Source organism: Dunckerocampus dactyliophorus, chromosome 14, assembly GCF_027744805.1.
Source record: "Dunckerocampus dactyliophorus isolate RoL2022-P2 chromosome 14, RoL_Ddac_1.1, whole genome shotgun sequence".
NCBI classification, from domain to species: domain Eukaryota; kingdom Metazoa; phylum Chordata; class Actinopteri; order Syngnathiformes; family Syngnathidae; genus Dunckerocampus; species Dunckerocampus dactyliophorus.
In genome coordinates this window covers 10,358,217-10,374,259 of record NC_072832.1, presented here as the reverse complement: position 1 = coordinate 10,374,259, position 16,043 = coordinate 10,358,217, and the positions used below count along the sequence as shown (strand labels likewise).

Here is a 16,043-nt window from a genome sequence, read left to right as displayed (position 1 = left end):
GGGGAAGACCAGGACACATTGGAGAAACTATGTCTCTCAACTGGCCTGGGAAGGCCTTGGGATCTGCCGGGAGGAGCTGGACAAAGTAGCCGTGGAGTGGGAAGTCTGGGCTTCCCTGATTCCCCGCAACTCGACCTTGGATAAGCGGAAGAATACGGATGGATGGATACCTGTACAATGTTTGGTTAGATACAGTAATCATCAATCAGGTCTGCTGGAAACGGCTGGCAGAGTTCTTTGTCAGAAGGAGTTTCAACTCCCACCTCTGGGAGAGCTTTGACCATGTTCCCAGGGAGGCGGCGGACATGGAGTGCGAATGGGCCATGTTCCGTGCCTCCATTGTCGAGGCAGCTGATCGGAGCTGTGGCTGTAAGGTGTTTGGTGTCTGTCGTGGCGCTAATCCCAGAACTCGTTGGTGGACACACTGCTGAGGGATGCCGTCAAGCTGAAGAAACCACCAGCCGGCGTCACAGGATGGGGAAGCAGTGCACAGTCAACACCGTGTAAATGGCACAAATGCAAATGCAAAAGAAATAAACAAAAAATAAGAATTGTGGCCAAATACTATTGCACAGCACTAACAGATAAGCAATATACCAAAAATGATACTAATTTAGGTGTGATGTGTGCAATCTAGTTAATTCAACAAATCTTGACTACATAGCACTTGCATGCACTGTCCTCATTTATCCTCTGGCATGACTGCACTGTTAAGCTCAACGTGATCCATGTGTGTCACTGCAGCTGAGCGATTTGGGAAAAAGATAGAGGAGCTGTGCAGAGAGCGAGCAGCTCTGAAGTTGGGTTTACCTTCCAGACAGCCCACCGTGGCCCTGTTCCTAGAGAGGCTCAGACAGGTGGTGCAGGGCGCCCTCCAGAGGACAGACATCTGTCATCACAGGTCAGTCAGGCAAGAAGGATTCTATGATCCAGTACAGTATATCCACATTTTTTTCGGCATTACGTTCTGAGCCTACCAGCGAATTCCAAAAATCCTTGAGTAATTGATACGCCCATAAACATATCTATTTTTAACACACAGTTTCTAGCTTAATTGATAAGCCCATAAACATATCTATTGTTAACATACAGTTTCTAGCTTAATTGATATGCCCATAAACATATCTATTGTTAAAACACAGTTTCTAGCTGAATTGATACACCCATAAACATATCTGTTTTTAACACAGTTTCTAGCTTGACGTTAAGGTTCTCCACCAATTTTGGATCAACATTTGCTATAAAAGTGGCTATTAGAATTATTAGATTAAATGCACAATCCACCTCGCTGCCAGTTTTGAGGCCAGATTGTTTACATATAAGTTTCATTTCTGCGTCACCAGCAACTCTGGTGCCTTCAAGGACCGCCGAAGTGCAAAATCTCAACGGTTGATGAAAAAACACTGTGATTAAGTATAAAGACATAAACTTGAAAAAATGGGGGACTAAACAGTTTGCCTGTATATCACGTATGTATAAATTATTACAGACTTAAGGTGAATGAGATGTGTTTTCAGTGGTAAAAATGCTTACTTTTGGAGAAAAAAAATGTAACCAGAAATCTGCGAAATTGCGGTGGCATGAATGTTTAATCATGAATGTGCGGGTATCCACTGTATATGGTGCAGGATTATGTCGTGCCTCCTGTTTGGTGCTTTTATTTTGTATGGTGTGCAGCCGCATCACCCTAGTGCAGTGATTATTTTCTGTCATGCCCCCAGTGGTGAACAGAAATGTTGTCATGCTCCCCCGATTTGTACTAATATCAAAAGTCCTCCCTGCCTCTCACACCCCCTCTGACAGTTGACCGTTGTGCTTTCACGGAGCTTTTTTCTCTGTCACCTTTGTTGCTTGTTTGCCAGTGTAACTGTGAGTACCTGCACCTGCTTGTGCTAATTAAAAGACTTGTTTTACTGCACATTGCTCCTGTCTCCGCATACTGGGGTTCCAGCATTCGACAACTCATGACCACAATCATAACAGATTATACTTACAGTATATGTCACTATTATCTTTACAGCCTAGGGCGTTGCAATGTTAAAAAGTGTGATTCATGTAATGAGTGTGTAGAAAATAGTTACAACGTACGGATAGGAACATTGAGTATTCTATCAGTTGTGGTATTTTATCATCACACAGTGCTGTCATGCACACAAGTTGTGGCCCTGATGTTCGGCTACGCCTAACACAATGGGTCACGTTGATATTTATCTCTGCAACGCACTCAGTGGCTTGAGGAGCCTTCGAGTTCGAAGTAAACTATTATTGTTCAGGTTGATGCCCTTCCATCCCATTAAATGTTATAAGACAAAGCAGTTATAGCGAGATGTGCAACATACCGGGAACTCCTGCAACAGGAAGAAAATCAATTGGGGGCTCTGCTGCCTGCATCCTAAAATCAAGCCTGAAGCTCAGACACAATAGCTACGTGGTTTGCTTATCTATCAGAGATACTGACGTTACACGTGCACATCACACTAAAGCTAAACATGTCAAAGCATAGTGTGGAGGTCATCTTTGGTTTAGATGACCCCTGAGTGAATTTGAGATTGAAGTAAACATTTTAAAATATGCAAAAGCACTCAATAAACCAGACTTTTAGTTAGAAATAATCAGCAATCAGTGTTGGAAAGGTGATAACAGTGTTTTGTTGCTGGTGGGCAGGTCGAGTGCAGATCCTGATGCAGGGGAGCGGTCTGATTCCAGCCATAGAGATCGTCTCATCCAAGAGAAACAGACAGTAGAGGTAATTTCAGTTCTTGTAATAGCAGTAAGCGTGGTACATATGTTATGATTTATGTCTCAACTTAGTTTGAATGCTAATAGTCCTTAGAATGTGACTGAATCACTGTTTCTAATAAGCAGTCCAGTTCAGCTCATACTTTGTGGTTTTCATTCACAGTTAAGTAACAATCAACATAATTTGCCTAGCTCCACCCTTTCAGTACCATACGCCTGCATTTACTACACCAGTGGTGCAGTATGAATCACTTGTTTTGGTCCCCTTTACAATCTCAAGCCCTTACAAAGCTGCATCTATGTTTGTTATTATTCCTAACTGCAGCTCAGAAATATTTTGAGATTTCAATTTGTTTTAATTTATAATTTTCAGAGATTTTTTCTATCCATCCATCCATTTTCTATACCGCTTATCCACATTGGGGTTTGTAGATGAGTTGGTGCCGATACCAGCTGACTACACCCTTGAATGGTTGCAAGTCACAGGGGAATTATTTCTGTTTTAGAGTAAATTCTTATCCATTTGAATGATACAGTATCTTCTCAAACATGCTTTTAAGTCGTGGTTTGTTTTTACATTTAGAATAGGAAAACCTGATACGAGCATTAAGAACATGAATAAGAAACTCAATCTACAGGCAGTGTAGTTCGCACATCTTCCTCACAGATGGGTTTGAATGTGAGCATTAAGAACATGAATAAGAAAGTCAATCTACAGGCAGTGTAGTTCGCACATCTTCCTCACAGATGGGTTTGAATGTGAGCATTAAGAACATGAATAAGAAAGTCAATCTACAGGCAGTGTAGTTCGCACATCTTCCTCACAGATGGGTTTTAATGTGAGTTTTGTGCCATGTGATTGAATGGCAACCTATCCAGGGTGACCCCGCCTCTTGCCTGAGGTCTGCTGGGATAGGTTCCAGCTCACTCCGGAATGAATGACAGCGCTGTTCTGTACTTGATATTGTGATGCAGGATGAAATAAAAGAGCTGCAGCAGAGATTGACAGAGCTGAAGGATCGCAGTCGATGTCTGGAGCAACAGATCCAGCAGGAGGAGCAGCAAATGGAGGCTGAAGACCTCGAGGCCTCTGTGTTGAGGAGCTGCCCTGTGGCTCAGCTTCGAGACATGAACCGAACCCTTCATGACCTTGTCACCTCTGAGAACCGCACCCAGATCGTCGTCTCTCCTCCACCGTCTATGCTCAGGTCAGCTTATATTTAAATGATACGGGACGTTAGGAATATGACAAAATGCACATTTGAACGTTTGGCGGGGTCTTCTGAGAAAATGCTAAAACTGTTGATTATTGTCCTATCATACATTTTTGTGAAAAGCCATGTCAGTAAAGACAAAAGCTGGAACTTTGTTGAGCTCTTTGCAAGTACAAGTCCTGCAGTACTCTGAGCCACCTGGTGAAGGTGCTAGAGAGCTGTCAGTGGCAGTGACGTCTCAGCAGCCAGCAGGTTTGCATGTTGTCATGTGACATATTTTCCACCATTAAAAGACCATTTTTTGCTCCGTGCTAGAAAAAAAAATATATCCTTGTACTGATACAAAAGTGTTTTTTTTGTAATGATCTGATGCAAGGAGGTCATAATTGAACCACCATGCTTGTACAGACAAGGGAAAAGTAAAGAGGAGAACATGTTACATCCATCCATCCATTTTCTATACCGCTTCTTCTCATTAGGGTCGCGGGGGCATGCTGGAGCCTATCCCAGCTGACTTAGGGCGACAGGCGGGGTACAGCCTGGACTGGTTGCCAGCCAATCGCAGGGCACATATAGACAAACAACCATTCCCACTTACATTCATACAGAGAAAACCCACACGCACGGGGAGAACATGCAACTCCACATAGAAATGTGGAGAATCGAACCCAGGTCTTCCCAATCTCCAGACATGTTGGCCAACATCCTAACCACTAGACCACTGTGCAGCCTGTTGCATACAGTTTTAACTTATACACTCATCATATGTTTCTTGTCTTCGCTTGTCCTCATTGGGGTTGTGAGTGATCCCAGCTGACTTTAGGCACGAGGGGTGCACCAGTTAATCACAGGGGACACGTGCACTATTTATACAGTTTTAATTCTCTAATTAAAATGACGTGCATGTTTTTGGATTGAAACCTACACAGAGATGTTCCAATTGAAATTTTAACCCATATTTCCTGACTATGAGACAGACATGCTAACCATTATATCACCATCCTCCAATGAATGAAAATGTTAATTATAGCAAAAGACAAGCATTCATCCCATTTGTATTGCTTTCTGCATATTTATGTATAATTTCAGATGTGGCGAGGATGAACAGTGCCAATATTCTTTACATGCCCAAGATCTCTCCCCCTCTCACACCTGCTTGAAACATTTGAATTTTACAGTTTTTTTCCCTGATGCAAATGATTACTTTGCATCTCTGATGGTAATAGCTCACAAGAGAGCACTCTGGGATGCCTCTCTGTCTTGCCACTTGTTAGACAGACATGTAAATTGTACTTATCACCTTCCTGGTGGCGTGACCTACCATCAGTGGCGTAATTTGATATTTGACACACTCGCACCTCAACCGGAATGCATTTATTCTCACCACTGATTGAAATTTTAGACCTCAGATTGGGTATTCAGCTGCAAATCTCAGTGTGGTGTGCTTTAGGGCAGCGAAATGATTGTGGTGCAGTTTTGCATTTTTGGAAAAAAGAGCAGGTCACCCCCCCCATCAAGATGAATTCTTCTCTTGACTTGGTGATTTTACGCCTAGAAAAGTAAGTTGATAAAAGTTGTAAGATTGATGGTCTGACACATTTAACCACTTTTTAACACTCTTATTGAAGGGTTCACACTTTTTTAGCAATACAGTGGAACCTTGGTTTTCATCACTAATTTGTTCCAAAAGTTGGCCGAAAACCAAAATGTACCAAAAATTATGTAATTCCAATAAGTCTGTTCCAGACAACCAAAAACATTAACAAAAAATACATTTTGTAGAGAATACCGCCATTTCCAGTGTATAAGCCGCTACTTTTTTTCTCATTCTTTGAACTCGCTGGCTTAGTGATGTGGCTAATTTATGGCTAAAATAACTACTAAACTAACTACCATAATACTTAGAGTGCAGTTTCAGGAAGTAGTAAATTGGACCCTAATGTGTTTTGACTTCTTATGCAGCAATGTTTTTGTCTGACAAATCTTAAGTAAGTTTGATCAAGTTTAGAATTAGTACAGCTTCTGTTTGGACTGCAGATGTTGAACTCCAATGGGGAGTGCGCCAAGTGATGTTGGGAACATCGAGCGTAGGTAGGATTGCAATGTTTATAGTGTGTCTTTCTTTATAATGTGAAAAAAATCTACGTTCACCAATGGGTTTCGAAAGGCTGGGTGATGAAGACAGCTCAAGCTAAAGGACTAATTTGCCTCGAGATGAAAGTGAAACCAAGAGCGACAATGGAAGAGAGAGAGAGACTGAAGTGTGTGATGAAGGAATTAAGGGGCGGTTCAATTCTGACGCTGAAGAAGACAACTTTAGTGGTTTTAGTTCCTAGGAGGAGGATGAAGATGGCGATGAATGACTTTTCTGGTAGGCTACTGTATAACTACCCATATTACGTTTACTGTTCGTCACTGTTCAGTGTTTGGAAAAAAGCTTTTATTAAATCAAAGGTTAAAAAAATCTTTCTGTGTAACAAATTTCTGTGTGCTAAATATCCCACTTTACAACATGGACACCTGAGGCTTATAGACCAGTGTGGCCTGTATGGACAAATCTTTTTTTTCCTCCTTAAATTTAGTGTGTGCGACTTATATACCGGGGTCCTCTCTAGTGCAGAAATTACAGTAATTATAGTTTTGCATGCAGAAAACACTGCAAAATAATTGTAAACTTCTTGTCCATCCTAGCAAGATTGAATTCAGTAGTGTTTCTCACCTTTTTTATCAAATTGCTGGCACTCGCAATTTTCTTTGACCCCATGGCAGGTTATTTAGCAGTCACACTCAATAAAAAAATGTACGGACAGTGAGTCTGCAATGCGAAGGGAGGGTGCTTTGTTTTATTTGTTTTTTTTTTAAACCGAATCATAAAACTGGGGCGTATGTTTTTTATTATAAATGTATGCTCCATTTTCCACTTTCTCAACCACCAATAATTCGACTTGACTGGTTTGTCCTTTTTACATGTTTCCACTCAGTAATGATGTCATGTCATATGGTATTATTCAATGGTTCACATTCTTATCAAATAGGTAAGTAAACAAAGCCCACCTGTGTTTGTTTTATAAGCGATTTCATGGATTTGTACTGTATGTGTTTGATATAATGTATATCAACAGCAATTTTTAACCATGCACTCAGTCACTGTGCTACAGCAATCAAACCCAAGATTTTGTTTTAGGTTTGTGTGCATGAGCAGCTTGGACATGTTCTATTCATTGCACCAGCATGTAAAACTTCTATGTGTCTACAGCGGTACTTGGTAAACCCTTTTTGATGACCTTGAAACAGTGACAAAACTCTGTCTTGAGTGAACATTTTAACATTCAGCTGAGCGCATTCAGGACTAAACCAAACCAAAGTGTTGACATTTGGGTATGAACAGTAAAATTTCTATTTCCTTTTGTAGACTTCAGGAACAGGAGCAGGCATTGAATCTATCCATCAAGGAAGCCACTTCCAAAGTAAGGCACTTTTTTTTTTGGTGAAAATCAGGCTTTCAGAGTGAATGTGTATAGATTACTAATGAGTAGTAAGGAGAAATTGAAAGGATGTGCTGTCATCTACAGCTTGATACATCTGCATGCTAAATTTCAGTGTTTATATTCATGTGCTTATTTCTATTTGATGAGGCAGTGAACTCTCCACAGTTGTAGTGGAAGGGTCAGAATCAGCAGGAGATTTGAATGAATACTGGTAAATAATGCAACAAGAGACAGCTTCAGCTATCTGACATCCGTTTTATGCAAAACAGTTTTTAAACTTTTTAGTCACAGTATCACCTGTTTGTTGCTTTGTCTTTATAATTTTAGAGGTGGTTTAATTGTTTGAAATTACAGATTGTACAAAAAAGTGTATATTTTTCAAAATTAACAGTTAACCTGCATACAAATTGTAGTACATTTTGGCTGTCACTCACTGCTGCCTCGCATTCGTGCACATGTCTGTAGCGCGTGCACATATACAAAAACAGTCTCGGAATGTAAATTGTTGGCTGCCTCTGAGAGACTGCTTTTGTGTTTATATGTGTATGCGCCACGGAAATTGATTTAATTTGTATTTTTGAAAAATATAGACAATTTTTGAATAATCTGTTCTTTTAAACCACCATTGGTAACATGTTAGCTGGTGGTGGTGTTCTTATATACTGCTCAAAAAAATTAGAGGAAAACTTCAAAAACACATCAGATCATCAAAAACAGAGCAATGTGGTCTATCCCATCCACTGTAAAGATGAGGAATGCAAAGAGCACTACATTGGGGAAACTAAGCAAATGCTCCAAAAAAGGCTTTATCAACATCGCAGGGACAATTCGAGTGGGCCTCAATCAGCAGTACATCTACACCTTAAAGCAACCAATCACTCTTTTCAGGACAGCGATGTAAAGATTTTGGCCAAAGAAAACAGATGGTTTGAAAGAGGAGTAAGGGAAGCTATTTTTGTCAAACAACAGAACCCATTATTGAATCGGAATGGTGGTTTGAGGTTTAATTTGGACTCTGTGTTCAGCAGGTTACTGAGACCAAAACCCACAGCTCTTAGTCTTGCAAATGAGGTGAAGCCAGGGCCGAGCCAGAACAATAGATGCTAACGAGCCAGTACCAGAGTCGTTCATACCCAACTCAAGGAGCGACACTTCCCTTTTATCAGAGGTGCTAATAGCAGTAGAGGATTATACCACTACTCCACCCAGGCTTAGTGTAAGGAACCAATAGAAGGCCCACTCTTACTGTACTTAAGGCCTAGGCTACCAACACTTATTAGTTTGCTGACGAAGCTCTTCGGATGAGGAGTGAAACGTCCGACACCTTCTTCACAGAAGTACAGATGACGTCTCAAGAAGCCTTTCCCTCGATGGACAACTCCTGTACGACTGAGAGCCTACACAGACGCAGTATATTTTTTGGTTTAAAAAAATGGAACTTGGAACGAGTTACATACTATAACATACTATTATTAACAATTTTGAGTATTATTTTTCACTTTTAGGCCCACCTTGCATTCTTCTCAGTGGGGTTTTCATAGGTTTACATTTCCTACTACCTGTTCTGTATCTACAATGTGCAGAAAAACAGAAGAAGCATACATTAAAGGAAAATGGCGAGTGGAAGGGATGGAAAACTCTTTAAAGGGTATTTTATTGTTAGTGCGCTTGTCATTGTCAAACTTGTCATTAAATGGTTGGTGATACTGCAGCAGCACCTCCAGAAGTTAAAAGTTCACCAATAAAACCTTTCAGTATAGCTGAACTTGGTGGCTTCATATGAAACGTTTTCATGTTGACCATGTGGAAATGGCTGAACTTGGAATTAAGAGAATGATTCATTCATTAATTAGAAGCAAATTTTACCTTTTCAAATTCACAACAGCCTGATGTTTGGTCATCACAAGTATCATAAATTCCTTCTAGCAGTTTCCAGTCTATGTAATGCTTTAAATAGAATTATGCAACCTTGACTGATTTCTCTTTCTGTATGAAGAAGACTTCCCTCGGTGATGCTGTCTTCCTATTAGAAAAAACTATTTGACAACCTCTTTAAAGTGTTGCACAAAACTGTGTCAGGCTCAAGAAGAAAACATGACAGGGGATCCAGCTCCACGTCCTTTTGAGCGGTGAATATAGATAGTTCTCCATAAGATGAGAGGTGCATCATGGGAATTGTATCTGACTGTCTTTCAAAGTGAATAGGCCGAATAAAAACAGAAGCTTAAAGGGCAGATGTGGGCCAGACAGGCTTTATCAGCAGTCATCAGCTCCTGCAAGAGCTGAGGTGTCGCATCCCCATCAGGACCGTGACATTCACTGCCTTTTTCCTCTTTGACATTCTAATGGCGTCTTTTATGGAGATTTCACATTTCCACGTGTCCACATGAAAGCAGGAGAACTCTTTGTCTTTTTAAAGGTTAGAGACATGTAAAACATCAGACTCTACAGTGTATTCAAAGCGGAGGGAGTGTAGAAGCACGGAAATAATTCGGTGAGAATGAGTTAAAAAATGAAACGAGAGCTGTAATTGAGCCGTGCATCCTCTGGGATGCATGTGCCTTTTAGTGACGATACTCACTGTCACTGTCCCTGTCCTCTCGCTTTACACCTCCTCTCCTTGTCTTTCTCTAGGTGGTCATGAGTCAGAAGCTGGGAAGCAGTCTGAGGAGGAAAGTCAGTGAGACTGAAACACATCTCTTAGCCCTGCAGGAAGCCAAACTGGCAGCCATCTCAGGTGATTCTACGTTACACCTTCTGTTTTCTTCGGTTGTTCCTCGCTACATCGTGGTTCGAACATCGCTCCCTCACTCTATCGCGGATGTTCCAAAATGAATTAATAAATGAATGCCGTTTCGTGATTGACTATGGCCTATTACTAGTTAAAATATTGAAAGACAAGTCATATGTAGTATTCTGGTCACGAGGTGTCAGCAATGTTACCTTGATGAGACTTTCTTTACATTACACCACCTTAGCTTGCAGCCATGGATCCTTGCAGTCCGACATGGCATAGTGAAAAAAAGTTATCCTCCCATTCCGTGTGCAAGTGGTACATGTTTGGCTTCTTACTTTGTCCTTCTTCCCCACTCAGTTTTGGACCTATTAAGTTTAGAATACATTGGAGCCTAACTAGTTAGCTCGATAGATTGCTATTGCTAAAGCAGCGGCAGTCTCTCTTGTGTCACTTCGGAGATCCCGTAGCCTGCGCATAAGCGGTGCGCAATGTGGTGTAAACTAAGCCAGCGGTATTTTTGGAGTGTACGTCTACGTATGGGAGATTAATGTTAGACTAACTGTCCTGTATATTAATCAAGTGGCAAACGTTATAGTGCGGATGGGTGATCGTTTTTTTAATGTCATGTGATTGAACCACAGCGATACAACAAGAACTGTCCCAATGCTAACGGTGAGTTATTTTTGCTTATCATGTCTACTATATTATACAGTATTACTGTATATACAGTATAAAAGTGACTATGGGGTGTTATGTAATGTCTGCAGGGCTCCAATAATGTTAAAAAACTGCTTTCAGAAGGTCATAAACAGGTTTTCTGTGCTCTAACTACGAAAATATACTATTTATTAATATAGAATCGTATTTCGCGGTTGGGGCTGGAACCAATTAACCGCGATAAACGAGGGACGACTGTATTGTGGAACCTCTAAAGTCAAAACTCGTACAAATAAGAAATTTATCAAACTTTGAAAGATTGATTTTGTTTAAATGGCAAACAAATTTAGAGGTTGAGCCGCATGAAGTCACGTGAGGCTTCAGCATATCTTGTGAGACTATAAAACATTAACTCCACTAACCTGGTTGCTTTTTCCTTGGCGTTTTTGTGACACCACCACAAAGGGGCACTGGCAAAGACGAACCATAAAACCAGAAATGTAGCTGTCTTGGCTGCTCAGTACAATATGGCTAAAAAAAACTACGACGATAACAATGATAATAGTAGATGTGAAGAGACACATCTCCCACACACAAGGGAGAGTAAACTTAAGGTAACTTCTTTTTACACTTGTCTGGTAGTTAGTGATTGGAATTAATCATGCCCATACCATCATGCCATTTTCCTTCAATTGTCATTACATTTGTTTTAACAGTGGTTCTTTCTACACTTGTCTGACAGTTAAGAATGCTAAAATCTTACTAAAACATTACCGTGCGTTAATTCCGTTTCCTACACATCAGAGGTTGACTAGTGTCCTGAAATGGATTGCATTCGACCGTGGTTGTACTGCACTTATAGAGTGTATAGTTCCACTGGCTTCACTTAAGTACACAATTAATGTTCAAGCCACTCGATAGATGTGAGAGGTATAGGCAATAATGTGTTTCTTTGGTGGACCACCACTGCAGGTAATGACTTCAGCAGTGCCAAGGAGCTGAAGGCTGAGATGAAGGTGGTGTACCAGGAGCAGGAGAGACTGGAGGCCCTGGCCAAGAGGCTGCACAGTCTCAGCTCAGGGAGCAGCCAAGAGCTGGCCAGGATGAAGGAGCAGCGGCAGCAGCTCAGACAGGAGTTGGAGCAGAGGGAGGGGCAGCATGGTGAGTCTGTCTGCACTCAGATTAGACTTTTGTCGCTCAGGAGGCTGAAAGGAACTTAAGTTGGCAACTGGAGGAAACCGTAATCAAGTAGATCACGTAGCATATTACCGACACAGCATAAAGATTGTGGTTCTATACAAAGAAAAAGGGGCAAAAATATGGCATGCTCACACTATGCCATAGGCACCATCCTAGACTCGAGTGAAACTCCCCCTCCCTCTCTCGTCACCCTTTTGGCCTGCGCTGACACTGAGCATACGTGGTTCGTTTGCATGTCTCATCACTTTTCCCCTGACTTTTTGGAGTCTTCCTGATTATTTTGTGCAAGGTGGCGTCATTAATTACTTGCAAGATGAGCAATCACATTAATTAAATGAAATGTTTTTATGAAAAGGTAGTCGCAGGTGAGCGAGCGTGGCATGAGTTGGATGATTTGGATTTTAAGTCTTTTTGAGGCTGTATTTGCATGATTTCTGAGTTTTGCTACAGTTTGAGTTAACATGTTTCAAAAAACCTCCTTTCTTCTGCATTTTGGTTCAGTGACATCATCCCTCAACATTCAATTGTAACTGCCTAAGTGTATTGCAAATAGTAGTACAGTAGTGTGGTTATTTGTTACTTAGAATGAACAGATTATATTTTTATTTGTGTAGACCAGGGGTCACCAATGTGGTGCCCGCGGGCACCAGGTAGCCCCCCACGACCACATGAGGTGCCCGCAAGCCTGCTTTTCATTCAGTTTTTCAATGAAAGAACAGTAGAAAGAAATGCATTCTGAAATACAAAATGTGAGTTGTGGACACCAGCATTTTGTTGATGTTCTGGTAAAACAAGCATATTCGCTTTGTTTGGGTTTAAAATAAGCTCTGAAAATAAATGTTACAAAAATGAGTAGCTCTTGGCCATTTTCATTTTGTAAAAGTAGCTCTCACAAGGAAAAACGTTGGTGACCCCTGGTGTAGACTTTTCATGTACGTACACTGTATTACACGAATGGCTCCTATAATATTATGCATGCCAAGTTTGTATTTTAGAAATAACCACTGGGACAAAAAAGTGATATATCTTTCATAGCTCTCATTTGCAATGAAAAACACCTCTTTAAATATGAATAGAGAAATTAATCACTGGGGTTCTTTCAAAAAAAAAGTCCCCTTTTGATGTTGCGCCATGCTGGGAGGACATCAATGAACGGTGACTTCTCTTGCAAATGATCGAGAAACCTGTCATCTGTCCGTGGGGACTTGGTATGCGTCAGTATTTGCAGGTTGGGGGGCAATGAGGGGAAAGGCACTTTAGATTGTGTGAAGTAGCCAATTACTTCCGAGCCACAAGCTGCAGACATGACGTATGACAGTATATTATAGCAACGCTCGCGCAAGCTCTAACTAGAGGAGACCTGAATGCTGCTCAAAGAAATCCTTTGCTTTTTAAAGGGTTTAGCCTCATGGCATTGGGTTTTGAAGGCACCGCCTGCAGTGCTCCTCCAATCCATCAGTCACAGGCATATTTCAAAAAAGGTCACTTCACTCTATGAGGCTGGCGCTTGCAGAGGGGGATGGGGACAGTGAGGAGACACCAGTGCAGGTAGCGAAGATCCAGTAGCAACCCCGGCGTGTTCAATCAGCCATTTACATCCTCTGTTATCACGAGATCATTAGTGGCTACAGCCTGGCCATTAGTGTGGGTTATAATGGCGTAAACGTTTGAGATCTTGTCACTAGGGGGCACCCTTTCATTGTTAAAAGTATCTCTTTTTTTTGCAAGGTTCTGTTGGCCTCTTTGAGTCGCATATTATTTATAAATGATAATGATTGATTTATTATAATTGTAATTCCATATTGACTTGAGGATTAAACTACCAGATTTTGGATGCTCTACAGACATCCACACTGATGTTAGTGATCAATGTCATCATCCACACTGATGCTAGTGATCAGTGTGGATGTCTGTGTCAAAGATGTGACAACCCCAGCAATCTCTAAACATATGTTATCATATCACTGTATCTTAAATGCATGTTGTGCTTCAGTAAGGACAATGCAGCTCTGAGGGACACAAAGAACCAAAGTAGGATGTTCAAGCTAGACAAAGGAATCATGAATCGGGTGGATAACGTTTCACTATGTGGGACGAAGCAGCGAGGTAATGATTGGGTTTTCGCTTAGCTTAAATGTTCAAGTGGGCGCACACAAGATGGCAGCAGCAGCAATTTCTCAATGTGTTGCTGACACCAAGCAAGGGGCTCATTAAAGTGTCAGCGTACTTGGCAATAAGGATCTGGCACACACTGGCTGGAACCTACAAACAGCACATTACCGGTCTTTGGCTGGAGGGGGTTACAAATGATTGTCTCCTTCAAAGTCAAGGTGGCCACTGAGGTAGCTCTAGCACACTCTTACCATGCTGGAAACATTGCATCAGAATACAAAAACAAAAACATACAAAAACATATGCATAGTCTTGAAAAACACCACAATAGCTCGAGAGCAACACGAGACATCTTGTTGAGTGTCTCAGCTCGCTGTACACCCTGTAGTGGTCAGGGTGGGGCTTTGGGCTTTTGGAGCCATTATGGCCTTAATTGCCATTGGCACAAGTGTTGATGAATACCAAATCCATTATAGCCAGAGGTTTGACTCCCAGCAGAGAGCATAATTATGTCCCCAAGAGAGATTTTGAGTGATGCTAAATTTTCAAATAAATAATTGAAGAGCAGACAACATGGGTAAATGACCCCCAGGAGTGAGGACAATCAAATGTGGAAGTGGGGACAGTCTGTGTTCTGTTTCATTTCCCCAAGTATTCTGGAAATGCTTATTTAACACAAGTCTTAGTATGCAGGTGGTGTCTTCTGTTTTAATGGGGCCATTTTCTTTTTATTTGATGAAGACATAAGCAGCTCCCACTTTGAAGTACTGAAACACATTCAGTGATTTACCATACTGATCCAAATATAAGACAACCCTAATTGCTGTATAAGATGACCCCTCTTTTTTTTTTTAAGACCCGTTTTTGAAAATTCTATCTTTTATGATGCAGTCAGAGGCAAAAAATGGCCTATTTATATACAGTCATGGAAAAAATTATTAAACCACCCCTGTTTCTTCAGTTTCTTGTTCATTTTATTGCCTGATACAACCAAAGGTACATTTATTTGGACAAATATAACAATGACAACACAAATAACTCATAAGAGTAATTTTTTTTTTTGGCAGTACAGCGCTGTAGCTATTCATGTAAGAACTTAAGTGATTTTGGTTCTTATCAAGAAAACCATGGAAGTTGCTGGATATCAGCTCTTAAATTAAACTCTTATGAGCTATATTTGTTATCGTCATTATATTTGTCCAAACAAATGTGCCTTTAGTTGTACCGAGCATTAAAATGGATCAATAAACTGAAGAAATATTGCATAATTCCTCTGTTGTTTGCTACTTGGCCACTATTTTCAGGCGACTGCATCTCTCCAGGTCACTAGTATGTGTGAGTGCCAGGAAGAAAAGACTGACTTGCTTAGGGAGAAGTCATTTGGTTCTGATTTGCATGTACGAATCTCTAGGCCTGTTATCGTTCTAAGAAAGTAGTGTTTTGTTTGTCCACACGGTGACGACAAGGCGGCGGTGTCAGATTTTCCCATTCATGGAAGCTGTTCTCAAAAATACAGTTTCAGGGCACCCAGAACCCCTGTGCCGTTTGGATGAAAGACTGAAGCAATAAATACTGTTTTGACCTGAAAACGTTCTCGTGTAGACAGGTCTTTAGTCTCTCGATCATACTGATGGACCCATGTTTCATCCAGTGTTGGTCTATTGAAGTCCTCCTGGTTTTCTTGAAACATGACCAAAAGAGTTTGAGTCTTGACCTGTTCCGGCTTCTGAAAAGTGTGATGCACTGTTATATATCCATCATTCAGACAACTTCTACATGTGCACATGGTAGCGGATGATTGTTTTCCATGGACTCTACATTAACATCTTGCAAGTTGGTGAGTGGCTAGGCAGCAATCGTCCAAAATGGCCCTCTCAAATGCCAGATGGTGTCTTC

At 41.1% G+C, this 16,043-nt stretch overlaps 1 protein-coding gene across 6 annotated transcripts in view; it reads left to right on the top strand.

Annotated features, from left to right (window-relative positions):
- disc1 (DISC1 scaffold protein) overlaps positions 1-16,043 on the top strand; it is an 88,138-nt gene that overhangs the window by 10,799 nt on the left and 61,296 nt on the right. For all 6 annotated transcript variants that reach the window (XR_008573631.1, XR_008573633.1, XR_008573632.1 and 3 more), the window contains exons 4-9: positions 745-901; positions 2,665-2,746; positions 3,715-3,947; positions 7,366-7,420; positions 10,076-10,178; positions 11,808-11,996. Coding sequence is in view for 3 of the 6 variants with exons in the window: in XM_054798537.1 (XP_054654512.1) it covers positions 745-901; positions 2,665-2,746; positions 3,715-3,947; positions 7,366-7,420; positions 10,076-10,178; positions 11,808-11,996 (819 nt within the window). In the remaining 3 variants the exon portion in view is untranslated. The remainder of the gene's footprint in view (positions 1-744; positions 902-2,664; positions 2,747-3,714; positions 3,948-7,365; positions 7,421-10,075; positions 10,179-11,807; positions 11,997-16,043) is intronic.